The 27,914-nt window shown below is 36.2% G+C and overlaps 1 protein-coding gene across 1 annotated transcript in view; it reads right to left on the bottom strand.

The window, feature by feature from the left end:
- The window catches only part of KCNU1 (potassium calcium-activated channel subfamily U member 1), a 154,993-nt gene that overhangs the window by 38,422 nt on the left and 88,657 nt on the right, over positions 1 to 27,914 (bottom strand). The window contains exon 20 of the mRNA XM_088021308.1: positions 1,895 to 1,991. Within this exon, the coding sequence (XP_087877434.1) occupies positions 1,895 to 1,991 (97 nt within the window). The remainder of the gene's footprint in view (positions 1 to 1,894; positions 1,992 to 27,914) is intronic.

The raw sequence follows: 27,914 nt of genomic DNA, 5'->3' as shown, positions 1-27,914 counted from the left end.
ATATTTAGCTGGGTTAAATGACAAGTTTCTGTGAAACAGGGGGTGATAAAACCTAACAAGATAAATAAGTAACATCTGACATCTCCATAATTAGTTTGTCAAATTAGCATATACTAGAAAATACTCTCTTTTCAAAGGGAATTGCCCTGTGAGGGGAAATAAAACTACTTGTCTGGAGAGCCTTCCTGGAGAGTGATGTGAATCTTAACCAAATCTATTAAATAATTGTCTCTAGCTAATCCGATTAGTTTTAACTTGAATAATGAAGCCTCTAACGGTATTTAATGTAACATGCCTGAAGTCCAATGATTGCTCTTCTGAGTAGAACTAAACAATTAGAAACAAGATACATGGCAGAGTGCATTAATGGGCACAGCCAGAGAGGCAATTTCTCCAAGAAATTGTGGCACAAAACTGTCTCCCAATTGAGAAAGATCGTGACTTTTGGAGGAAGGGGAGGACGCACTATTTGTTCAAAGTAACTTAAATCAACCACTTCCACTTGACCCTTCTGCAAATGAAACCAAATTCAAAGCCTCCCTGAATTCTGCAATATGGACATTTCTCCTCTACGGTCACAAGTTTCAAAACCTTTAGAATTTCTTAAACTAGAAGCCCTTCTAAACTTATCAAAAGACTTGGTGTTCTGAACTATATTCTATATCAAGTATCATAAAGGAGATATCTGTCATAGCAACCTGTCTGTGTGCTTAAGAAATATGGTATAATAAAACATCTGCTATTTCTATTTCTTGGTCTCTTGGATGCCTCCATCTGCAACCAACTTCTCAACCTTTCTAATGATTTCCCTCCCACTGAAAACATGTTTAGCTTCCTGCTCAATGGAGTTTATTTTGCTTAGTTTAGAAGACATAATTGCTAAAGTGGTGAATTTCAGCAGCAACCCTTAATAGTTTTCTAGTTGATATGACAGTTCTGACAATTTTATGCTTCTGATCAAATGATTGACCATGCTTTTACAAAAATTGGAACATATTCTGTCAGGACATTGGTACCAAGCCACAAGGATTATGCGTGTGTGTGTGTGTGTGTGTGTAACAGGAAAAAAGTGAACTGAACTACTTTGGGAAAGCAAGAAAAAGATATAATTATCAATTAGTCATAGTTGAAAAAATTATATAGGGTTCATACAACAAATAATCACTTTGATTATATTTACCAACTACTGCTTGCAAAGTAAACCACTGAGATCATGCTTGAGTTAATAACTCTGGAAAATGAGAGTAGATGGGGACCTGGAAAGCAGGTGTCAGAGCCTGGATTAGGATATAGACTTTTTACATCTTAGTTGCTGGCATTTCAGTAAATTGAGTTAGTTCATTTCCTTAAGAGAACAGAGACAGAGACAGGATTCTAATATCTATTAGGATTCACCCATGTTATACATCTAGGAGATACATTCTTGACTAATGTGTTAGGTATAAGTACAGCCAGCTCTAAGAGAAACCACTATAGAAAATCCAAACTTTAAACCAATAATTAGGAAAATATGTCTTTAAAAAAAGGAAAGGCTTTAGAGGTCTTGTAAATAGTTTCCCTGGTGCATTTAAATTAATTAGATTTACTAGAAAAACAGCAATATGTCAGGAGAACATTGTTCTAAATAACCGACTCAGCTAAACTGTGAAGCGGGGGGAAGAAGGACTTGAACAATCTGATCTATTGTTTCAAATCCCAGCATATTACCTACATGGTCATTGTCAAATGCCATATCTGTTACCCTGCATACCATTCAGGCTGGTGATGAATGTATTTTTCCTTTGAAATTCACAGTTTACAAAGAGAAATGGCAGGTGCTTATAACTAGTGTAAGGACATTATTTACCCTAGGTGTAGGTTTATCTTATTTGAAATTTGGTGCAAGATCACCTACCAGAATCACACTGTCCAAAGGGATTGCTCTGCACCAGTGAAACATACCGCTGCTATCAAGCCGGTCAGAATCTTGTACTGTTTCATACAGAAAAGTCCTAAGTAGGGAGAATGGAGAGTTAGCTAAGAACATTTGTGACGCTGGTGTGACAAAGCTAAGATGTCAAACTCAACAGAAACTTGAGCCCAAAGCACAGAATAACACAAAGAGAATAACCTTGGGTCTGTGAGACTCCAGAATAAAGATTCATGTCTGAAGGACACCAGGAGCTGAAGTGTCCAGAGCATATCCAGCTGAAAACATACTAAGCACTTTGTGTGTGTGCATGCATGCACACGTGTGCACATGCATATGTGTGCATTTAGCAGACATATCAAACTCTCCTTTTACCTTACATTATATGTGCCTTGAAGGTAGTTAATTTGCTCTTGATTTTGCTACTGTGGTGAGGCTACTATTATTTGGGAGAAATCATGGGGGGTATTTTGGGCACCTGAAGATAGAATTTAAAAGGCTGTGAGATTGAGTCATGAATGGTATCTTTCTCGTTGGCCTGTTTTCCTCCCCTCTCCTTTCCATATCGTTTTGTATGAGTTCCTGTTGAAACATCCTTCCTTATTATATGCATTTTGTATTCTTTACAGCTTCCATCACTGGCCTGCATTTAACTAAACTCTGCTCTAATCTTGGTTTAAGTCTTGGCAAAGCCCTCCATGTGATCACCCCACACTTCAGTTGGGCACAATGCTAGTCGTGTAATATAATGAAGGCTTAATCTGCAGAAACAACCTCAAAATTCCAGGGGCTGAACATAACACAGGTTCTCACTCACACTACATATATTCCTTAGGTGAAGAGTTGTCTGTGCTCCACACAGCCACTCAGAGTGGTACAGAGGCTGTACTATCTTAGAGTCACACACCTAGAAAATGCATCCTCCTTAGTCATTAAGGCAAGGGAAGAGAAAGGGACTGGAGAAACACGCCTGGGCTTTTAACTGCCATGGCCCAAAGTGACACACATTTTTTTTTAATCTTTTAATTTTTTATTGTTATGTTAATCACCATATATTACATAATTTGTTTTGGTGTAGTGTTCCATGATTCATTGTTTGTTCATAACACCCAGTGCTCCATGCAGAATGTGCCCTCTTTAATACCCATCACCAGGCTAACCCATCCCCCTAGCCTCCTCCCCTCTAGAAACCTCAGTTTGTTTTTCAGAGTCCATCATCTCTCCTGGTTCGTCTCCCCCTCTGACTTACTCCCCTTCATTCTTCCTCTCCTGCTATCTTCTTCTTTTTCTTTTTTCTTAAAATATGTTGCGTTATTTGTTTCAGAAGTACAGATCTGTGATTCAACAGTCTTACACAATTCACAGCGCTCACCGTAGCACATATCTTCCCCAATGTCTATCACCCAGCCACCCCATCCCTCCCACCCCCGACCACTCCAGCAACCTTTAGTTTGTTCCTGAGATTAAGAATTCCTCATATCAGTGAGGTCATGTGATACATGTCTTTCTCTGATTGACTTATTTCACTCAGCATAACACCCTCCAGTTCCATCCATGTCATTGCAAATGGCAAGATCTCATTCCTTTTGATGGCTGCATAATATTCCATTGTGTATATATACCACATCTTCTTTATCCATTCATCTGTCGATGGACATCTTGGCTCTTTCCACAGCTTGGCTATTGTGGACATTGCTGCTATAAACATTGGGGTGCACGTACCCCTTCAGGTCCCTATATTTGTATCTTTGGGGTAAATACCCAGTAGTGCAATTGCTGGATCGTATGGTAGCTCTAATTTCAACTGTTTGAGGAACCTCCATACTGTTTTCCAGAGGGGTTGCACCAGCTTGCATTCCCACCAACAGTGTAGGAGGGTTCCCCTTTCTCCACATCCCCACCAACATCTGTCGTTCCCTGACTTGTTAATTTTAGCCATTCTGACGGGTGTGAGGTGGTATCTCATTGAGGTTTTGATTTGGATTTCCCTGATGCCGAGCGATGTTGAGCACTTTTTCATGTGCCTGTTGGCCATTTGGATGTCTTCTTTGGAGAAATGTCTGTTCATGTCTTCTGCCCATTTCTTGATTGGATTATTTGTTCTTTGGGTGTTGAGTTTGAGAAGTTCTTTATAGATTTTGGATACTAGCCCTTTATCTGATATGTCATTTGCAAATATTTTCTCCCATTCTGTCGGTTGTCTTTTGGTTTTGTGAACTGTTTCTTTTGCTGTGCAAAAGCTTTTTATCTTGATGAAATCCCAATAGTTCATTTTTGCCCTGGCTTCCTGTGCCTTTGGTGATGTTTCTAGGAAGAAGTTGCTGCGGCTGAGGTCGAAGAGGTTGCTACCTGTGTTCTCCTTTAGGATTTTGATGGACTCCTGTCTCACGTTTAGGTCTTTCAACCATTTGGAGTCTATTTTTGTGTGTGGTGTAAGGAAATGGTCCAGTTTCATTCTTCTGCATGTGGCTGTCCAATTTTCCCAACACCATTTGTTGAAGAGACTGTCTTTTTTCCACTGGACATTCTTTCCTGCTTTGTCAAAGATAAGTTGACCATAGAGTTGAGGGTCCATTTCTGGGCTCTCTCTTCTGTTCCATTGATCTATGTGTCTGTTTTTGTGCCAGTACCATACTGTCTTGATGATGACAGCTTTGTAATAGAGCTGGAAGTCCAGAATTGTGATGCCGCCAGCTTTGCTTTTCTTTTTCAATATTCCTCTGGCTATTCGGGGTCTCTTCTGGTTCCATACAAATTTTAGGATTATTTGTTCCATTTCTTTGAAAAAAGTAGATGGTGTTTTGATGGGGATTGCATTGAATGTGTAGATTGCTCTAGGTAGCATTGACATCTTCACAATGTTTGTTCTTCCAATCCATGAGCATGGAATGTTTTTCCATTTCTTTGTGTCTTCTTCAATTTCTTTCATGAGTATTTTATAGTTTTCTGAGTACAGATCCTTTGCCTCTTTGGTTAAATTTATTCCTAGGTATCTTATGGTTTTGGGTGCAATTGTGAGTGGGATCGACTCCTTGATTTGTCTCTCTTCTGTCTTGTTGTAGGTGTATAGGAATGCCACTGATTTCTGTGCATTGATTTTATAGCCTGCTACTTGACTGAATTCCTGTATGAGTTCTAGCAGTTTTGGGGTGGAGTCTTTTGGGTTTTCCACATAAACTATCATATCATCTGCAAAGAGTGAGAGTTTGACTTCCTCTTTGCCGATTTGGATGCCTTTGATTTCTTTTTGTTGTCTGATTGCTGTGGCTAGGACTTCTAATACTATGTTGAATAGCAGTGGTGAGAGTGGACATCCCTGCCGCGTTCCTGACCTTAGGGGAAAAGCTCTCAGCTTTTCCCCATTGAGAATGATATTCGCTGTAGGTTTTTCATAGATGGCTTTTATGATAGTGAGGTATGTATCCTCTATCCCTATACTCTGAAGAGTTTTGATCAAGAAAGGATGCTGTACTTTGTCAAATGCTTTTTCTGCATCTATTGAGAGGATCATATGATTCTTGTTCTTTCTTTTGTTAATGTATTGTATCACGTTGATTGATTTGCGGATGTTGAACCAGCCCTGCAGCCCAGGGATAAATCCCACTTGGTCGTGGTGTGACACACATTTTTGATCACATGTCATTGACCAGAATTAGTCACATGCCTCCTGCTAACTTCATGGGGGTTGAGGAACATGGGAAGTGACTGAAATACTTAGTGACCATTTCAGTCTCTACCAGACTTTAAAGACCACTCCTTGTTTTATGGATAAAGGTCAAAGAGCTAACAAATGGTAAAGCTGCCATTTGAATGGAATGTTGAGGTTGAGATTGCTGATATTCAGAAGATCCAATCTTCCTTTCCTTCTTTAGCAGATGGGCAGCCAGATGGGGCCACATGACTAGTTCTGACCAATGAAATGGGAGAAGTGATGGCTGAGGTAGGGACAAGCTCCCATGTGATTCTTCAGGCTCACTCCTGACCCGCTGTAGTGATGACCAGCCTGAGAACATGAGTGCCTACAGCAGAGTGCCTTGGCCTCAGTGACTTGTGCTGGACATGTAACGTGAAAAAGAAAGACACCTTTGTTGCACTAAGTCACTGGGATTTCATGGTTGTTACCACAGCATACATCCATCCTATTCTGACAGAAATGCTAATTCTAAAAAACACGTTGCATGGAATATTAGTAACTGGAGAAGTTGTGAGGAAATGCTTTCTGCAGTCAAATAAAGTTTGAGAAAAATGTCCCCTCTTTGAGAGTCACACTGCACTTTAGTGTTATGAAAGGTTCAAAAAAGTCGTACAAAAAAGAAATCCTTTCAAGTTTGTATAATCCAGTGTTTTACACTTATTTGACCACACACATTTACCATCTACTTATTCATTTATTTATTTAAAAATATCCTTGAAATACCTTTTGGGACATACTGTATAGTGTCACACTGTAGGTTCAGCCGTGGTAAACAGTATGTTATGACAGCACTCTCCTGCGAGATTTTACTATATGTCCTGGGAAAAATACAACATGTTGTGCTCTGTGCTGCAAGGTGAGGGTTTTTTTTTTCTTCTGTGAATTAATACAGTTTGTTATTCAACACCTGGCCCAAAGACTCAGACTCTAGGATAATATCAAGCAATTTTGATCTCTTTAACCTAGTCAGTTTCTAAATTACTATCTTAAGTCATAATTTTCCAGACAAAGGAACTTAAGATGGTCAGCTTAGAAGTGTCAGACTTAAAGTAATGGGATAGAGAAAGGACCCAGAGAAGCTGACATGGGAGAAGAGTTTGGAAAGTTAAGAGCTTATTGCTAACAAGATTGGCCAAGGCCAAGATGCAATCCTTTGTATTCTTCCCCATTGATGACATCCCTGTAAACTTAGTGGATTCTAGTCATTTACCTGGCTAGAAGATGTTGCAATGTAAGCCTCAAGGTCAGTTTGACCAAAATGGGTTACCTTATTCTTTCAAATTAACATGCCTTTTGGTGGTTTAAATATCCTTAACTCTGCAGCTCCAACCCCAAATTCTAAGAGCCACACAGGCTCTTTTAATGATACTACATAGGACAGTGGTGATGGCTTTAGGCCAAGCTGGTTAAAGAAACTCACGAGGGAACACACCTAAGACCAGTCTGTTTTTGATTTTTATCAGGATCTGGAGAACTGGCTATGTTATTCCTTCACAGAATCTATTTTTCTCTCCACTTGTAGCTTCCTAGACACTGTCCCTCAGATGTCATGTCGATATAATATAACCAAGTTACCTGCAGGGAGGTGGCTTCCTGCTCCCTACCCTCGGCACCCAAATCTACGACAACTGCTACTATTTTTCTTCTGGTCACTTTCTTCAGCCTTTTTACTTTTCCCCTCCTTCTCCCTCTTCCTGCCCCCTCCTCCATCCCCATAATAAATGAAGACTCCTGGTCTGAAAATTAAATGCCCTTTTGGCAAATGGAAAATGATCTTCTCCCAAGCACATTTTAGCTTGACTTGGAATACCAAATCAATCACTGTACACTCTTCTATCATAATAAAAGCATGATCTATGTACACAAGCTGTCACAGACAACATCTTTCTTCATTCTAATGTTATGGAAAACAGATATGCCTTAGAGGAAACACCTGTTGGAGACCTGCATAAAAGAAAAGGCTGGAGGAGCCCTACTTCATCATAAAGGCATCCATCTGGTGTCCTTGCCAACCAAAACCTGATGCAACTTATTTCACCATCCCTTAACTATAGCTCCCTTCTGCCATATGCCTTGCAAATGACATGATCCTTGCAGAAATATACCTTCCTAAAGAGAATAATACATCATCTGTGGGAATGTGTGGCACTAGCAGTCTTATTAACTAGGAAATGAAGATTAGAACACAAAGGCTGATGCTATCAGGGGAAAAAAGAGCCACAGAACACCATCCAGGTCATCCAGGGCAGAAAGGAAAAGCCACATCCTAACCATAGGCAAAAGCCTCTTGGGTGAGGGACCTTTCTGTGTAGGAGAGGCTAGCAAGCAATATGGGAGGAGTTACTTGAGAAGGCCCTCAGCAGGACATGTTTGGGATGAGGGCAGGGGAGTTCACTGGTCACAAGATAGGCTTCTCCTTGCCCAAGCAAAGTAGGATACTTCTACCTTGGTGCATCCAGGAGGCATCAAATCCTGAAATGTCCTCAGAGTTAGGTCTCTGACTGCCATATTTAGAGGCTGACAGGTCTAGTGTGCTGGGTGAGAATAGCTTTTGTAGCCAGTCCACTTGTGGATGTGCAGAGCAGCATGGGAATGAGGGCTCCAGCTTTCTTTGCTGATGACTGCCCTTTTCTGGGCTGTTGTAGTATGCATGAAGCCAATTGCCTTGTGAGTACAAGCTTGAATCTGTCCCAGCTAAGGAAGGCAGGCTCTTTCCTCTCTGGTTTCTGGAACCATTCTGAAGAGTACTTTTATTCTTCCATGTCCATAGCAACTTATCCTGTATGAATCCTATCACTTAAAGGAAAATATAAGTGAAGGACCATGTGCCTTTAGTTTCCAATGGTGGCTTCTGATGAAAGAGATCAAACCATGTAGGAAGTCCTCTGTTAAGGCGGTGTAGGTTTCAGTGCCAGGTCAGAAAGCACAGTATCCAAGAGTGTAAAAGTCTGCTGTCATTATTTCCTCCAATTTACAGACTTGACTCAGATTATTCTTGAAGATGATCTACCAATGGATGAGATCCTCCACTGTTCACAATATCTATTATAAAGTTTAAAAGGCACCGACAGGTTTTTTTTTTTTTTTTTTTTTTTTTTTTTTTTGTCTTTCGCAGGCCTCATTTTTGGATGTGTTAGGAAACCCTGGCATGTAACCATTCTATCTGAAGCCTTTTTAAAACTCCATAGGTGGCTTGTAAATTCTTAGGAGGGAATTTTCTGGACTGGATGCAGAACTATATATATATATATATATTGCTCAAGACTTGAGTTAAATAAAAGTAACAAGTTTCAAACTCTTAGCATAGAAAAGACAAGTCCTTTGGCTGAGTGTTGGAAAGGAGCGGGGAGTAACGTGTCAGGGTGTCCAGGAGTTTCAGTGCCTTTCTTGGTTCAATCTTCAAAAAAATCCACTGAAACTGTATCTTGAAGGTAGTGATCAAGTTCCCACCAAAAATGGAGGGAAAATCCTCTGTTCCATTGATGCCTTTGGTGCTGCTAAGGATTTTGTATCTTGCAGGCTACAGCTGCCCTCTCTCTAATGACCTCGTATATAATGACGGAGGTTATTCAGTTTATATTTAATCTGAAAATACTAATTGATTGTCAATTCTGACTACCACCTTTTGTGTTCTGGGAAGAAGACAATCACCTAAAATTTGGGAATGTGAGAGCAAGTTGTATAATCAGTGCTTCCCACTCTATCCTGTGCCTGTCTCTTTCTCTGTCTTGCACACATTTACACACACCCTTACACACTACATGCATGCGATCGTCAAATTTCAGAACATGAGCCTTTACGGCCACATTATGATTTCATTTTTCTCGGTTTCACCTGGTTGCCACTTATTCATAACAAGGCATTATTTTTTACCTTGGAGAGAAACTTAAGGTTTAAAATCATGGATAATTTTTAACAGTCCATTTCCCTCGGAACCTGTGTATTAGCAAATGGAAAAGGGTTCCTGGGAGGTCTGAGAAATTTTCAGGACCAAGAGACCATGTAAGAATCTCAGGAAGGAGGACTGAACACAGTCCACCTTCCCTGTTAGAAAGGCCTCTGTGAAGACTTCCTTTTCCATGAGAAGGGAAAAGTGTGCACCAGGCTCTGTGCCTTAACCTCCAGTTTGACCAGATATCATTGCTGAGACTCATTTACTACCAGGTAAAATGCAAGAAAACCAGCCCTCAAATCTCGTGGGATATTCCATGTTTTGACAGCAGGTTGGTTATCTCCAAAGCATCATGTCCTCTTGGTTGCCATGTGGGACGCCTTAGGAATAGAGGGGAATGGCTGCCACTGTGTGCTCAGACCTGGGGTTTCCCAGGACAGAAGACTTTCAGTCCTAAAACTGGGCACTATACTACCAGAATGGGGAAAAGCCCCTAAGGAGGGAGGAAAAGGGAAGGAAGAATAAAACACTTGAAACACCATGCCCAGAAAACCTTCCACACCTCTGTCTACAGGTGGGTTTGGTTGATGTTCAATGGAAGAAAAGTTAGTTGGGTGCTCAGAGACCCACGTTTTAAAACATACAGAGAATCATATCTTCCAACCTTCCTCTGGTTCCTGTCTCTTGATTCTTTGCATAAGAAATCATTGTGGTATTATAAACTTTAATAGTGAAGTTTGTGGGTATGATTTTTTAAAAATCTGTAAATGGCATTTTAAAAAGGAGACATATTAAAATTCAAGATATCATTGTGTTCAGTGTAATCTTATTTTAGTCTACATAGGAGAATATAAACTCTGTGCTAATGTAAACCAAATCAGCTGAGAATAGAGTGTTCTGTTTGCCTTTAAATGCTGCTTTACAGATGGAGTCTATCAAATCCATGGCCTCTGTTTTCAATGTTTACAATTTAAAATCTCCACAAAGACATTTTTTTCCACCCTCTTGCTTAGAAGTGAAACACAAGGTCAGAGTGGTCCCAGACCAGGACCACTCTTGAAGGCAAGAATAGGATGGTGTTTCTATCAGATAAACCCACATCTGAACGCACATTTGAGCATCTCTCTGTTAAGCTTTGCTTTATTTCTGATGACTATAAACTGACAGCTTTCTGCAGAGCGTTTTCTATGAAAACATACATGTAGGCATCTCAGAATTTAAATGGTTACCAGACAGAAGATCAAGGAGAAAGATAAAAAAGACAGTTTCCCTCTTCCTTGCCCATTCCCCAGACAGACCCTCATTTAAATCCCTTTATATCTTATGGATATTGCATTTGGGATTTTCTACAATGTGAGGACAAATGAGGCGTGACCTGAAGCAGCAGGTACCTCTAATAAAGGCTGGAGTTTGTGCCCTGGGTAGAAGAGCCTGGGGATTGGGGCAAGCCACACATCTCAGGAGAACAAGCTCCATAGCCAATCTTTTCAGCATGAGGCTGTATTTTTAGATGCTCTTTCCCACACCACCCAACACCTTTCTAAATATCAAATGACATGCCAAACACAGAGGTTGGCCTAAATGAAAAATATTTTCCACAGAGTTTGGGATACAGTCTTCTCTGTTCAGTGGACTAGGAACTGAACAGTCAAGTCAGTTACTGATACTTTTGATCCTAACATACATTACTGAAGCAAATGTGAATTTCAGGCCAAAGACTTTTACTTTTTTGGTGGGATATGGAGGTGGGAAGTAGGAATTTGAAATATCTGAAAACTAGCTAGTTTTTAATTTTTCATTGTATTGATACATTTTCTAAGGTTTTATGGGATTGAGCTTGAGTCAGAGATTAGCATGACCAAAACGATTTCCTTAGGCACCAGGTAAGAAGCTTGGTCTGGGCAATTACCAATAATCATAATCCTTCAGAAGAAACTAAGACAGGAAAAAATAGCATCCACCACAATGTTACTGGTTTTAGTGTGTGCGTGTGCTTGTATACATGTGCTTGTGTGCATGTGTGTGTGTGAGAGAGAGAGAGAGAGACAGGGAAGGGGTATCAAATGGAAAGGTACAAATTGTGCAGAGGAAACACAAGTAATTTCAGGGTACATGAATACTATTGGGTTTTCTCTCTAAATAAGAAGTTGTTTATGAAGTCTCCTTATCTACATTCCTTAGTTTCTCTGACATTCCTGTTGCTGAATGTCAACATGGAGAGAGATTATCAGTGTGCTGGGGACTACAGATTTTTGGAAACACTGGAAGGATCTAATGATGTGTTGAGGGCTACAAACTTTTAAAATTTCCTCCCATCTGGAAGCCATCACTGGAGGGAAGGCCATTGAATAAAGGTATCCTGAGTGTTAGAACATTTTACTTAGCACCAGTGAACTGTCAAGAAGCAATGGGGATAATGGAGGGGGAGGCCACTTGGGATCACTCAGGACATGGGGCCCTCCTTCTGCTCAATGGGCTACATGACGGCTCCTTTTTAAAAGTGGCGTGCCTTGATTAAAGGTGAAAAGTTAGAAGTAGGAGCCTCTGGTGGGAGGGAAAAGGCTGTGGTTAGTGTTCCTTAACAAGAAGAAGAAGTGATTAAATCTGAGCTGTTATTAGGGATGAAAGGTAAGAGTTAGGGTCTTTTCATGTATGGGGGCCATAGAAGAGGATCTGCAGGATGAGGTAGCCTTAACAAGGCAGGAAGGTCACAGGCACTCTCACTTAGAGGTTCCCTATGTTTTAGCTCTTTAAGTTAAGGATGAATGAGAACAAAGGAGGAAAGAAGTGGAATGTTCATCTTGTTCTGGTCACCTCTAACTTGAAATTAAGTTTCTGCAGCATGTCAAATCCTTCACTTCTCTTATGTGTCACTATGAAGGTGACATCGGGATTTTCTGAAGCTGAGCCTGTTGCATCAAGAAACCATCTGGATGCTCTACCTCTTACCTCTACTGCTTAAGCTCCAGAAGGAACTTTCCAATGTTGTTTACTTAGCTGCAGCCATTTAGAAGGAGGAAGGAAAAAAAGGGAGGGAGGGAGGGAGGGAAGGAGGAAGGGGGAGGGGAAGAGAGAGATAGGGAGAGAGTAGAAAAGAGAATGGTTCTACAAACTTTCTGGGAACTTTGCTATAATTTAAAAATCACCACCAAATAAAATTCCTTTGTATGTTTCTCCTAAATGTCTCCTGTGCTATGAAACGACTATGCATGCTGATAAGTGAGTTTTGGCTTGGATCTTTCTCACCCAGTTTCAGAGAAGGGACAAGATCATTCCATGGTCCAACGCACTAGTCACCCAGCAGGCAGAAGTTCAGGCATGTCCCTCTTTACTGCCAATGTAGACCAAATGGAAGACCCAAAATAGTGCATTGTCAAAGCTTTCAGCTGTCTGTCACTCTGTCTTTTGTACATTAGAATAAATTGACATTTGTATAGAATTATACAGGCACTTAATACAAATAAAAATGGTATCTGCCTTCCTGATGAGTACTTTCTTGACTATTTTGCAAGAATGCAAATGATTTCCTATCATCTCTTTTTCCTCCATATCAAAATCTCCATGGAAATAGATTCCAAATTATGTCTGAGCTCTCATCACTCTGTGAAAGAATAAAGAAATTACATGCTCTGTGAAATCTTCCAACCTCTTCCATTAGAGCATCTGAAAGGAACCCATCCTCTCTCACTCAAGATGCTAGGGCAAAAGTCCAACAATAACCATACCAGATTTCAAGTGTCTTAATGGTTATTTTATTCTACCCATTGATTCTTTAATCTTCTATGTTATTATTATTATTATTAATTTTGATTTCAGTGGAAAATGGAGACTGTGTAATTGAAGAGTCACTTTTTATGTGGGCAGTCTTTATTAACCTCTACTTTTCCAAGCTCTTGAATACCTTTTAATTTAAACTCAAAACTTTTGGTAATAGTTTGGGATGAAAATAAATGCCTTGGTGAAGTTATCCTAAAGTTAATCTTTACTTATTATTTCTAGACATCTGATGAGATACTATCAACTTTTCTATCTAGAACAGGATCAACAAGTTATTTTCTGTGAAGGGGCTGGGCAGATAGTAAGTATGTTAAATTTTACAGGCCAAGAGGCAAAAGGGATATTATGCAGGTAGTACTATAAAAAAGAGAAATTAAATTTTCACAATTTCTCATTGATGATATTCAAAATATAATTAAATAATAGTGAAGAAGAACAAAAAGGAGGAGGAGGGGAAGAAGAGGAAGGGGGAGATTTTTTTTTTGTATTACAGATCTAATAAAAACAAAGACATTATAAAAGAGAATTTCCTTAATTGGCATTTAGAGTTAGTGTTCTCTGTATTCAAAATTAATTGCAAATGTTCATATGTTAATGCTGACCCTAATAAGTTTTAGCATATATAATCTTTGAAAATGTCTGTTTACACAGATAGGTACTGCCAAATACTGACAGTATTCCATGAGCATATGATTCTAATTGAGCATAGGCATTTACTGTATTAGACTCTTCTCTCAGTATTTGTCTTGTAGTAGGTCATTATATGGCAGGTTAATCACATGCAATGGAAGGTTAGATGGGAACGCCTCAATTGCAAAGTTAAATGAACTTAAAAATATAAATTTCCTTTGCACTTCTGTTGAGGTCAAAACAAAAACAAAAACAAAAACAAAACGTACTCCTGGAACTGAGATCAGAAAATCTGTCAACTGCAAATTTGTGTGGAGATAGTGATCTCACTTCTTGTTTTAACTTTTGACATGATAGGAAGGCATTATTTGTGATTCAAAGAATAATAATTGTCATTGTAATGACTTTATCATAGAATAAGTTTCACATATAAGCTCTGTTTTGTCTTTTAATGTTATGCTGGTTTCATTAAGAAACATTGTAAAACCTACAATGAATGCTAAGTTTTGAAACCACTTAGTGTTCTATAATAGTGATCTAGGGCAATTCTCCAGAAAAATTTCAATCTTGACTTAGAGCCCAAAAAAATCATTGCTAAGCTCTTGAACTGCTTTGTGGTAGGGTAAGTCAAAATATTCAATTTATATTTCTGAGAAAAATTCACAGAACTAAGAGTAAAGTCCATGAGAGCAAATGAAATTCACCATTGACAATATTGGCCAAATAAATATGATAAATTCAAATATTTTCCACAAAACACCTGCTGATGAATAATACAATGAATAATGATAGTATTTACGTAACTTTCATTTCACAAGTTTTGTAAATCTGTTGAAGTAGGATTTTTTTTCCTGTTCTACATGTGTTTTTGACCACCATCAGTTTTTTATACATCCTAGCAGGTTCCACTTCAGATTGAATTGGATTAGTGTTTTTTCAACTTTTTGGAAGACATTTTCAGAGGTAGTTGTGCCATGCAGACTATTCACAGAAGCTAATTTTTCAGTTCCTTCAAATTCAGCATTGGCTCCCTTAATGAACAACAACTAAACAGTATCAGTAACATTTGCTGACTCACAAGGAGCCAAGGGACACCACTCAAAATCATTTGCCTTGTTTTTTAATTGACTATTAACATTACTCCCAATGTCGACTTTTCAAGCAACTGTTTTTGCTGAAAGGTTAATAGTATTAAACAACTTTATTTTCTCTGGACACCCTTATTGACTGTTGCAAAAACAATTTAATTGACTTACCATTGGTAAATGACTTTCCTTGCTTGGTTATCATAAGCTTTTGTTGCAAATTCTGCTGTGATTAAATAGTCTTTTTAAATTTTCTAATTTTTTAAACCAGTACTTTACTGTAATAAGGAATATTGCAATAATATATAATATATATATAACAATATAATAAATGCCATTATTTCAGTTTTATGACAGCTCCTTGGAGAGAACCACCCACAAATAAAGCCTTGTCTTTTTATTTTTTTAAAGATTTTATTTACTTATTTGACAGAGAGAGAGAGAGACAGCAAGAGAGGGAACACAAGCAGGGGGAGTGGGAGAGGGAGAAGCAGGCTTCCCGTGGAGCAGGGAGCCCAATACGGCGCTCAAGGCTGAAGGCAGATGCTTAACAACTGAGCCACCCAGGTGCCCAACCTTGTCTTTATGTGACCTGACTCGGAGCTTCCTCAGTGGGAATAGCTGGTTCCCCTGGAGAATTTTCCAAAACTGGTGAGCAGTAGTGCTTAAAATTGCAGATAATTGAAAAAGAGATACAGTGTGGCAAACAAAAGGAGAGCCAAAAATCCTTTAACAGAAAAGATCGAGAATGGGAAGTCCATGGGAGCTTTGAAAGCTTTGATTTATTCATTCTAGGAATCTAAAAGGAGCCACCTGCATGTACAGGACTGTGCACATGATGCCCAATAAGTAAGACATCCCTAATGTCTTACTTCTTGAGAATCTGCACAAACAAGAAGTGAAGGCTAAGACAGAGATGTAAGCTGCTAGGGTGCTGAAGGCATTCCCCAACATGCACACAGAGCCCCTTCGTAAAGATGGAGAGATTTACTGGTTCAAGGCATTTAAGGAAATCTCAGTGCAATCATTAGCTAACCACAAAGCTGAGTGTGTAGAGACTTGGTGTCAACACACCACAAAGAATACAGACTTTAAAGAATTATTTCAGAAAAGTTATGAAACAAACAAACAACAGGAATACCACCAACAGCAAACTCTGGGGTGAGGGAGGGAAATGATTTCTAGAGTTGCCATTTTATGTTATTAAAAACGTGTGGCTTTCAACAAGAAAGTATAAGACATAAATACCAAGGAAGTATGGCTCATACATAGCAAAAAAGCAGTCAAGAGACATTGTCCCTGAGGAAACCCAGACCCTGGACTTACGAGGCAAAGATTTTTAAAGCAGGTATTATAAATATAGTAAAAAACATGAGGAAGTTATGGCTAAAGAACTAAAGAAAATTATAAGAACAATGTATCACCAAATACAGAATATCAATGAAGAGACAGAAAATAAGAACCAAAATGGAAAAGTTGAAAAATATAATAATTGAAAACATATTTTTTAAGTTTTGAAATTCCAGTTAGTTAACAGTGTTATATTAGTTTCAAGCTTACAATATAGTGATTCAACACTTCTATACATCACCTAGTACTCATCACAACAAGGACACTTCTTAATCCCCATCACATATTTCACTTATCCCCTCACCTACCTCCCCTCTGGTAACCATCAATTTGTTCTCTGTAGTTGAGTCTGTTTCTTGGTTTGTCTCTCCCTCTTTTTTTCCTTTGTTCATTTGTTTTGTTTCTTAAATTCCACACATGAGTTAAATGATATGGTATTTTTCTTTCTCTGACTAACTTATATCACTTAACATTTACTCTCCAGCTCCATCCATGTTATTGTAAATGGCAAGATTTCATTGTTTTTTTATGGCTGAATAATATTCTTCCATATGGAAAATATATAATCTTCTTCCTCCATTTATCTATTGATGGACACTTGGGCTGCTTCCATGGTTTCACTACTGTAAGTAATACTGCAATAAACAGGGGTGTATAGTATCTTTCAAATTAGTGTTTTCATGTTCTTTGGGTAAATACCCCATAGTGTGATTGCCGGATCATAGGGTAGTTCTATTTTTAATTTTTTGAGGAACACCCATACTGTTTTCCACAGTGGTTCACCAATGTCCATTCCTACCAACAGTGCATGAGGATTCCTTTTTCTCCACATCCTCACCAACACTTGTTGTTCCTTGTGTTTTTAGTTTTCACCATTCTGACAGGTGTGAGGTGATATCTCATTATAGACTTGATTTGCATTTCCCTGATGAATGATATAGAACATCTTTTCATGTGTCTGTGGGCCAACTGCATGCCTTCATTAGAAAAATGTCTGTTCATGTCTTCTGTCCATTTTTAATTGGATTATTTGTTTTTTGGGTGGAAAATATTTTTACTGCAGGGGCTCAACAAAAGATTTGAACTGGCAGAAGGAAATCAATAAACTTGAATATAGGTCAATGGAGATTATCCAATATAAAGAATGGGGAGGGAATGAAGAAATATGAATAGAGCTTCAGAAAACTAGGATATCAAGTGTACCAACTTACACTTTCTGAGAATCTCAGAAAGAGAATAAAGGGAAAGGGGCAGGAAGAGTATTTGGTGGAATAATGAAAAAATACTTCCCAAATTTGATGAAAACCTTAATCTACATGTTTACAAAGTTCAACATACTCCAAGTAGGATAATTGCCAAGAGATTCACACCTAGATACATTATAATAAAACTGTTGAGGCCAAAGACAAAGAGAGAATCTTGAAAACCGGGAAAAAAATACTATGATTAGGCACAAGACAAAAGTTGTCAACTCTCACTGTTTCTATTCAACATTGTACTGGAAGTTCTAGTCAGGACAATCAGGGAAAGAAAGAGAGAGAGAGAAAAGAGGAAGGAAGGAAGGAAGGAAGGAAGGAAGGAAGGAAGGAAGGAAGGAAGGTAGGAAAAGGAATCCAGATAAGACAAATAGAAGTAAGAGTTACACTGTCTGCATATGACACTATCTTATCCATACATGCAAAATCCTAAGGAATACACACACAAATCTATTAAAACTAATAAACAACTTTAGCAAGTTTGCAGGATACAGATTGATAAAAAAATATATTGCATGTCTATATACTAGAAATGAACAATCTGAAAATAAATCGAAAAAACAATCCCATTTACAACAGCATCAAAAAATTAAAATACTCAGGAATAAATTTAACAAAAGTTATGCAGGATTTGTACAGTGAACACTGCAAAATTTTGTTGAAAGAAATTAAAGAAGTTCTAAAGAAATGGAAAGGCATCCCATGCTCATGGATTGAAAGACTAAGTACTGTTAAAATGACAATACTCTCCAAATTGATCTGAAATTTTAACTCAGTCTTTATCAAAATTCTAGCTATATTTTTTTAAGATAACCTGACAAACTGATCCTAAAATTTATATGGAAATTGAAGGAACCTAGAATAACCAAAGCAATCTAGACAAAGAAGAAGGTTGGGGAATCGCATTTCCTGAATAACAAATTACATTAATAAAGGTATTATGTTACTGTCATAAGGATGAACATATAGATCAATGGAACAGAATTAATAATCCAGAAAAGAACCCTTTCATTAGTGGCCAATTCACTTTCAATAAGGAAACCAGCATAATTCAATGGGGCAAAGAAGAGCATTTTCAACAAATACTGCTGAGACAAGTGGATATCCACAGGCAGAAGAATGAAGGTGAGCCCTTCCCTTATACCTTAGACAAAAATTAACTCAAACTGGATCAAAGACTTAAATGTTAAGAGCTAAAAGCATAAACTCTTAGAAGAACACAGGTGTAAATCTTCAAAGCCTTGGATTAGGCAATCGTTTCTTAGACATAACACCAAATAGCACAAGCAATAAAAGAAAATATAGAAAATTTGGATGTCATTAAAATAGAAACTTTGTGGTTCAAAGGACTCCATGAAGAAAGTGAAAAGACGACTCATGAAATGTGAGAAAATATATGCAAATAATATATCTGATGAAGGACTTTATCAGGAACATATAAATAACTTTACAATTCAACAACAAAAAGATAACTCAGTTAAAAATGCTTAAAAAGTCTTGAATAGCCCTTTCTTCAAAGAAAACATGCAAATGAACATTAAGCAGATGAAAAGGTTCTCAAAATTATTAGCCATCAAAGATACTCAAATCAAAACAACGAGATTCTTCACACCCACTAGAATGGCTATAATCAAAAAGACACATAATAACAAGTGTTAAGATGGAGAGAAATTAGACCTTTCATACATTGCTATATCCCATACTTTTAAGTATATACCCAATTGAATTGAAGATGCGTTTATACAAAGAGAATTGAAAATGTGTTTATACAAAACCCAGACACAAAAGTTCATTGCAGCACTACTCATAATAGTGAAGGAAAGAAACAACCCAAATATTTATCAACTGACAAATGGATAAACAAAATATAGTGTGCTGATACATTGGAATATTATTCAGTGCTAAAAAGAATGAAGGATTGGCATGCTATAAACCTTGAAAACATTATACTAAGTAAAAGAAGCCAGGTAAAAAAGGCCACATAATGTATCACTGAACTTTCATGAAATGTTTATGATAGAAAAATCCATAAAAGTAGGAAGTAGATTAGTGATTATCAGAGGGTATGAGGAGGGATGAAAGGGAAGTGACTGCTAATGGCTATGAAGTTTTCTTTGGGAGTGATGAACCCATTCTGAACTTAGATACTCATGATAGTTGACAACTCTATGACTATACTAAAAACCACTAAAAACCACTGTGACTATACTAAAAACCACTTTAAAGGGTGAAGTTTAAAGTATATTAATTATATCTCAATAAAGCTTTCAATAAAAACAAAGTAACCACAAAAACAAAGTATAGAATTCTATTTATTCTGTACTATTCATTATTTTTATATGTATTATAGCACTACTATAGTATTCTACTATTTATTTTCTTGTAGGGTCAAATTCTCCTCCAATTCAATGACTTTAATTGTGCTGTGTACCATAATACATATGATCACTGACAGCCATAATGATAATTGAATAGCTTAGAAGAAGTTCGATTATAGTTCTTCCATAAAGAACCAGGAAATTGCCTATGTTTCTAGGATTATTTCTATCTAAACTTGTTAAATAATAATACTTAGATAAGTAAGTTCTAGGCAAAGCTATCCAGAATGATTCATTCCAAACCTCATTGAGATCGAAAAATCTTGTAATGATTATCTCATATAACATTGAGATTTATAGAAGATGAGGTACTGTTTGAATTTCCTCTCTAAGGCTTACAGAGAACCTTTACATGTTCTATCAAGTTCCATGAGAACAGAGATCACATGTGTGATCTGGCATCTGGCACAGTGTCTTCCACATTGAAATTACTGGGGGCATCTATTAAATTCCCAATAAATATTTGTTGACAGTGTTTGGAGACTGAATAACTGATGAGAGCCATTGACTGTATCTCTAAACGTCACCAGTTGTGTTGCCACATTTTATTGGTTTAAAAGTTAAAAAGGTTTAAAAGTCCAGCAACTCTCCTACTACTAAGAAAGTCAACTCAAAAATAAAATTAAACTTCCTTATAATTTTCCTCCCATCACCTTCCACGATGTTGGGGAAATTCATCTATTTGTAGATATATAGTGATTACATTGAGATGTGCCTCCCCCAAAACTGTAAAATAACAGGTGAAATTTAAAGTAATAAAATCCACATGATGAATACTATTGGATGTATTAGCGAACAAACCAAGAGATTATCTAATACCCCTAGATTCCAAGGAAAAATGTTCAGGATAGCAGGTTGAATATGATCATGATTTAGTAAATGGATCTCATAAACACCATTTTTGAAGAAATATTCTCTGAATAAACTCCCTTCAACCTAGGAAATGAGGAGCTACTGGAGCCAATATCACCTATCTAAATTCTTCCCATAGGAAACTTTCCCTCATTCCTAGACTCAAACTTATTTGGCAACAGGTCGGAGAGGAAGCTCTGGTCCCGACATGTAGATGCAACAGAATTATTCAACTAACTCATTCTGCTCTAATTTCATGTTCTTCAAGCAAATTTCAGGTTATAATGTTTTATAATAGTATCATGTATTGAATAAGCACTATTTGGAAGGCACTGTGCTAGGCACTTCACATTTATTATTGCTAATCCTACAAATGACCTTATTTTCAAATGAGAAATTTTAGGAAGCTAGGTAACTTGATTAAGATCCCATTATTGTTCAGTGAATAAGGAGGGATAGACTGGCCATGCCAACTTGAGTATTTATGTAGTTTTATTGTAAAGTAACATATGACCATTTGGTTGGCATACATCCTTTCCTGGAAGGCCAATCAAAGCTGATCAAAATGAAAAACAAACTGCAATGAGTGGCAAATAACCAATATGATAGGAATACCAATCCTTGAGAGGACTTGAAAGCAAGCAAATATTGCCAGCTCCTTCCATTTAAACGGCATTCACAAAGGCAAAAGTATTGGAAATTCTTTGAAAAAATGCATTTTTGCAGTGTAATGAATTCATGGGAGAACAAATGGTACATCATGCTATGTTTCAAAACGTACACAAATTTTATCTTGTTCATGGGCAACCATTTAGCCTGAGTTTACCCAGGTAGGTAATGGCTTTTGTTTTTACTATCACAGTTTTGCCTTTTCCAGATATCATATAATTTGAATCATAACATATGTAGCCTTTTCAGATTGACTCCTTTCTTTCAGCAATAAGCATTTAAGATTTATCCATGTCTTTCTGTGGCTTGATATTTTATTTTTTTAATTACAGAATAAAATTCCATTCTTTGAACAGCACAGTTTGTTATCCATTCACTTATTAAAAGATAGCTTCATTGCTTGCACTTTCTGGTGTTTATGAATAAGATGCTATAACATTCACATGTATAGGTTTTTGTGTGGATATAAGTTTTCAAAGAAGTTGGGTAAATACCTAAGAGCACAGTTAGTGGATTTAATAGTTAAGACTATGGTTAGTTTTGTAAGAAACTGCCAAATTGTCTTCCAAAGTGACTGATATTTTTCATCCCCACAATCAATGAATGAGAATTTCTGTTGCTATGCACTGTTGGGAGCAATTGGTATTATCAGTTTTGTTGAATTTTAGCCAAATGAAAAGTTATATAATGGTATCTTGTTGATGTTCTTACTGTAATGACGAATGAGTTGAGGATCTTTTTATATGTTTATTTTCCATCTGTATATCTTCTTTGTTGAGGTGTCCTTTTAGCTATTTGCTCATTTTTAATTAGATTGTTTTTCTTACTGAATTTTAGGTGTTCTTTATTTATTTTGGATACAAGTCTTTTATGGGATATGTGTTTTGCAAATATTTGCTCTGGCTTATCTTTTCATTTTTCTTAACAGTGTCTTTCAAGGAACAGAAGCTTTTGAGTTTAATCGATTCAAATTTACTGATGTTATAATATCTCCTTTCCTAGATTGTACTTTTGATGTTTTATCTAAAAACTCATCCACAAACCCAACTTCACCTAGACATTCTCCCATGTTTTCTTCTATAAGTTTTATAGCTTTGCATTTTACATTTAGATGTGTAATCTATTTTGATCCAATTTTTGTTAAAGATATAATAGTATATATCTACATTTTGTTTGGCTGGTTTTGGTTTTGGTTTTTGCATATGGACATTGAATGGTTCCATTACCATTTGTTGAGAATACTATCCTTTTTCCATTGAATTGCCTTTGCTCCTTTGTCAAACATCAATTTATCACATTTGTGTGGCCCTAGGTTTTAGTTTGTTTTATATTGGTTAATATATATTCTTTTACCAATATTATGATGTCTTGAGTAATCTAGCTCTCTAAGAGAGTAAGCCTTGCAATTGGGAAGCATGAGTCCTCCAACTTTGTTGTTCTTCAATACTGTGTTGGCTATTCCAGATCTTTTCCTTTTCAAATAAATTTTACAATCATTTTGTAAATATCTACAAAATAGCTCACTGGAGTTTTGATTGGGATTGTGTGGAAGCTGTAGATCAAGTTGGGATCCTAAAATCAAGTTGGGATCTTAAAAATACTCAGTCTTCAAATTTATGAATATGGAATCATTCTGCATTATTTGGATAGATCTGGTACATATTTTGTGATGCATATGTAATTTTCTTTTGACACCATTGTAAACAGTATTTTTAAAATTTCAAATTCCAATTGTTTGTGGCTGGGATACAGGAAAATAATTGATTTTTGTATATTAACCTTATAAGACTGCTATTCTTACATAATAGTTGCAAGTATATTTTTGTAGACTCTCTGCAATATTTACAGAGACAGTCATGTCATCTGTAAAGAAAGATACTTTTACCTCTTCCTTTTCTATTTGTGTAACTTTTATTTTCCCTTTCTTGCCTTATTTCTCTTAGTAGAACATCCAATATATTGTTAAATAGGAGTGATGAGAGGGTATATCCTTGCCTCGTATCTGATCTTAAGTGGAAAGCATCCAGTTTCTGATCATTAAGTATGATGTTACCTGTATGTTTTTCATAGATATTCGTTACTGAGTTGAGGAAGGTAGGCTCTCTTTACCTAGTTTGCTGAGGGTTTTTTTTTTTTAAATCATGAGTGAATGTTGTATTTTGTCAAATGCTTTTATTGCATTGATTGAAATGGTCATATGATTTTTCTTCTTTAGTATGCCATGTAGATGATTACATTGATTGATTTTTCAATGTTCAACCAGCCTCATGTAGCTGGAATAAATCTTACATGGGCATAATAAAAATTCGTTTTCTATATTATTGCATTTGAATTGCTTTCATTTTGATGAGAATTTTTGCATTATGTTCCTGTGAGATACTGGCCTATAGTTTTCCTTTCTCATAATATCTATATCTGGTTTTGGTATTAAGATAATGCTGGTCTTGAGTTAGGAAGTATGCCCTTCTATTTTGTGAAAGAGGTTGTGGAGAATTGATATCATTTCTTACTGGCCTGGTAGAATTCACCAGTAAAACCTCCTGAGGGTGGGGAGATGGGTGGGTATTAATCATTGGATATATTTATTTAATACATATAGATCTATTCAAAGAGTTTTGTGTGAGTTTTGGTACTTTGTGTCTTTCAAGGATTGTTCTGTATCATCTAAATTATCAAATTCTTTGCATAGAGTTAATATAGTTCCTGAATTATCCTTTTAATGTCCACAGAATCAGTAGTTGTGACCCCTCTTTCATTTAGTCTGGCTAGAAGTTTAAAAATTGTATTGTTATTTTCAAAGAACTACATTTGGGTTTTGATTTTTCTCTTTTGTTTTTCTGTTTTAATTTTAATTGATTTATCCTCTAATTCCATTATTACTTTTCTGCTTAGTTTAGCCTTAAATTTTTTTTTAAGGTAGAAACTTAGATTGTTGATTTTAGTTCTCTCTTTTCTAAATATATTCATTTAGTGTCATAAATTTCCTTTTAGACACTGTTTTTTTATCCCACTAATTTTGATAATTTGTATTTTCATTTTTCTTTAGCTCAAAACATTTTAAAATTTCCTTTAGACTTCTTCTTTGACCTATGTGCTATTTAGAATTTATTTATTTCCACATAGTTGGGGGATTTTCCAGCTCTTTCTGTAGTTGATTTATATTTTAATTCCCATTGAGTTCTGAAAACAGATTTTGTATGATTTTGATTCTTTTAAAATTTGTTAATATATTGGCCAAGAATGCAGTATGGCCCTACAGAATGTCATCTATTTTGTGTACTTAAGAATGTATATTTTGCTATTGTTGAAGTATTCTACAAATGTCAATTAGATCAAGTTGATTGATAATCCTTTTTAGAGCAACTATATCCTTACTGATTTTCTGCTAACTTGATCAATTACTGAAAAAGGGGTCATTAAATCTCCAACTTTAAGAGTGGATTTGTTTATTTCCTCTTTCAGTTCTATGAATTTTTTATTCCATGTATTTTGATGCTCTGGTTTTAGGTACATATGCATTTAGGATTATTATATCTTCTTGAAGGATTGACCTCTTTATCATGTAATGCCCCTCTTTATCCATTTTCCTTGTTTTGAACCTTCTTTGACTAAAATACAGGCTTTTTTTTCATTAGTGTTAGCACAGTTTATCTTTCTCCATCTTTTCATTTTTAACCTATTGGAATATTTATATTTAAAATGGGTTTCTTATAGATATTTATTCTTATATTTTATATAAATATTTATATTTAAACTGGGTTTCATATAGTTAGGTTCAGTTTCCTTATTCACTCTGACAATATGTCTTTTAGCTGTTTTATTTATACCACTTTTATTAAAAGCAATTATTGATACAGTTGGATTATCTACCATGTTTGTAATTGTTGCTATTTGTTGTATTTGTTTTTCTCCCACACCTTTCTTCCTGCCTTCTCTGGTTTTAATTGAGCATTTTATATTATTCCATTTTATCTCCTCTCTTAGCATATTGTTTGTACTAAAAAAATCAGGAGTTGCCTTTAAATTTGCAATATACATTTTTGACTAATCTAAGTCCATCTTCAAATAACACTATAATGCTTCATGTGTAGTGTTGGTAGCTTATGATACAGTATTCCCAATATCTCCATCTACTCTCTTATGACATTGCTATTATTCATGTATATATATGTTATCATCACCAATACAATTTACTATCATTACTTTAAACAAGTATGTTTTAGATCAATTAAGAATAAGAAAAATATTTTATTTTATCTTAATTTATTCCTTCTGTAATGCTCTTTTAATGTAGATCTGAGTCTCTGACCTATATTACTTTCCTTCTTCCTGAAAATACCTTCTTACTTTCTTGCCTTCTTTTGACTCTTCTTGCAGGGCAGGTCTTCTGGTGATGAATTCCCTAAGTTTTTGTTCATCTGAAAAAGTATTTCTCCTTCGCTTCTTCTTTTTTTTTCAAAGATTTTATTTATTTCAGAGAGAGACAAAGAGAGCACAAGCAGGAGGGGCAGAGAGAGAGGGCGAGGGACAAACAAATTCCCCTCTGAGTGAGTGCCGAAGGCGGGGCTCAATCCCAGGACTGGGAGATCATGACCTGAGCTGAAGTCAGACCTTTAATTGACTGAGCCACTGAAGTGCCCCTCTCCTTTACTTCTGAAGGAAAATTTCACTGCATATAAAATTTTAGGTTGATGGGTTTTTTCTACCAATACTTTAAATACTTCACTTCACTCTTTTTTTATTTTTTAAATTTTATTTTATGTAAACCCAATTAATTAACATATAGTGTATCATTAGTTTCAGAGGTAGAGTTCAGTTATTCATCAGTTGCGTATAACACCCAGTGCTCATTATAGCATGTGCTCTCTTTAATGCCCATCATCCAGTTAGGCCATTCCCCCACTCCTCCCCTCCAGCAACCCTGTTTGTTTCCTAGAATTAAGAGTCTTTTATGGCTTGTCTCCCTCTCTGATTTCTTCTTATTTTATTTTCCCCTCCATTCCCCTATGATCTTCTGTTTTCTTTCTTAAATTCCACATATGAGTGAAATTATATAATTGTCTTTCTCTGATTGACTTATTTCACTTAGCATAATACCCTCTAGTTCCCTCTACATCATTGTAAATGGTAAAATTTCTTTTTCTTTCTTTCTTTCTTTCTTTCTTTCTTTCTTTCTTTCTTTCTTTCTTTCTTTCTTTTCTTTCTTTTTCTTTCTTTCTCTTCCTTCCTTCCTTCTTCTTTTTTCTTTTCTTTTTTTCTTTCTTTCTTTCTTTCTTCTTTCTCTTTCTTTCTTTCTTTCTTTCTTTCTTCTTTCTCTTTCTTTTCTTTCTTTCTTTCTTTCTTTCTTTCTTTCTTTCTTTCTTTCTTTCTTTCTTTCTTTCTTTCTTTCTTTCTTTCTTTCTTTCTTTCTTTTTCTTCCTTCCTTCCTTCTTCTTTTCTTTCTTTCTTTCTTTCTTTCTTTCTTTCTTTCTTTCTTTCTTTCTTTCTTTCTTTCTTTCTTTCTTTCTTTCCTTCCTTCCTTCCTTCCTTCCTTCCTTCCTTCCTTCCTTCCTTCCTTCCTTCTTTCTCTTCTTTCTTTCTTTTCTTTCTTTCTGATGGCTGGGACCCTCAACTCTATGATCAACTAATCTTTGACAAAGCAGGAAAGAATATCCAATGGAAAAAAGACAGTTTCTTCAGTAAATGGCATTGGGAAAACTGGACAGCCTCATGTAGAAGAATGAAACTGGACCATTTTCTTACACCATAGACAAAAACACTTTACTCTCTTCTATACTACAGTTTCTGAAAATAAGACCCCTATATTTCTTATCCTTGTTCCTCCAAGGTAGCCTAGCTTTTCCCTTCAGGTTTCCTTCTCAAGTTTCTCTTTGTTTTGTTTTTTGTAGTTTGATATGCTATGCACAGATGTAGATATTTTCATATTTATCATACTTTGTATTCTCTGAACTTTCTGGATCTGTGATTTGGTGTCATTAGTTTTGGAAAGGTCTCAGCCAGTATTACTTCAAATATTTCTTCTGCTCTATTCTCTCTTTTCTTCATATTCCAATAATGCATGTGCTATACAATTTGAAGTTGTCCCATATTTCTTCAATATTGTTCTGCTTTTTCATTATTTTTTTTCTTTCATATCAGTTTGGGAAATTTCTGATGACATATCTTCAAGCTCACTCTTTTTCTCTTCTGCTTTGTTCAGTCTACTGCTGAGCCTATGAAGGCAATTTTTAAAAATTTAATTATTTAAAAATTTCTGTTATGGTATTTTTTATTTCTAGCATTTCCTTTTGATCCCTAGAGTTTTGATTCCTTTTAACACAGCTTAACATGTCACTCATACTCATTTTAAATCCCCTGCCTGATAATTTCAAATTAGTGAGATATCTGAGTCTTATTTTAATACTTGCTTTGTCTTTTCAAAT

The sequence above is a fragment of the Eumetopias jubatus genome, unplaced genomic scaffold (genome assembly GCF_037043125.1).
Source record: "Eumetopias jubatus isolate StellerSeaLion01/CBP00866 unplaced genomic scaffold, mEumJub1_p1.0 scaffold_2, whole genome shotgun sequence".
NCBI classification, from domain to species: domain Eukaryota; kingdom Metazoa; phylum Chordata; class Mammalia; order Carnivora; family Otariidae; genus Eumetopias; species Eumetopias jubatus.
This window is presented reverse-complemented; position numbering and strand designations above follow the sequence as displayed.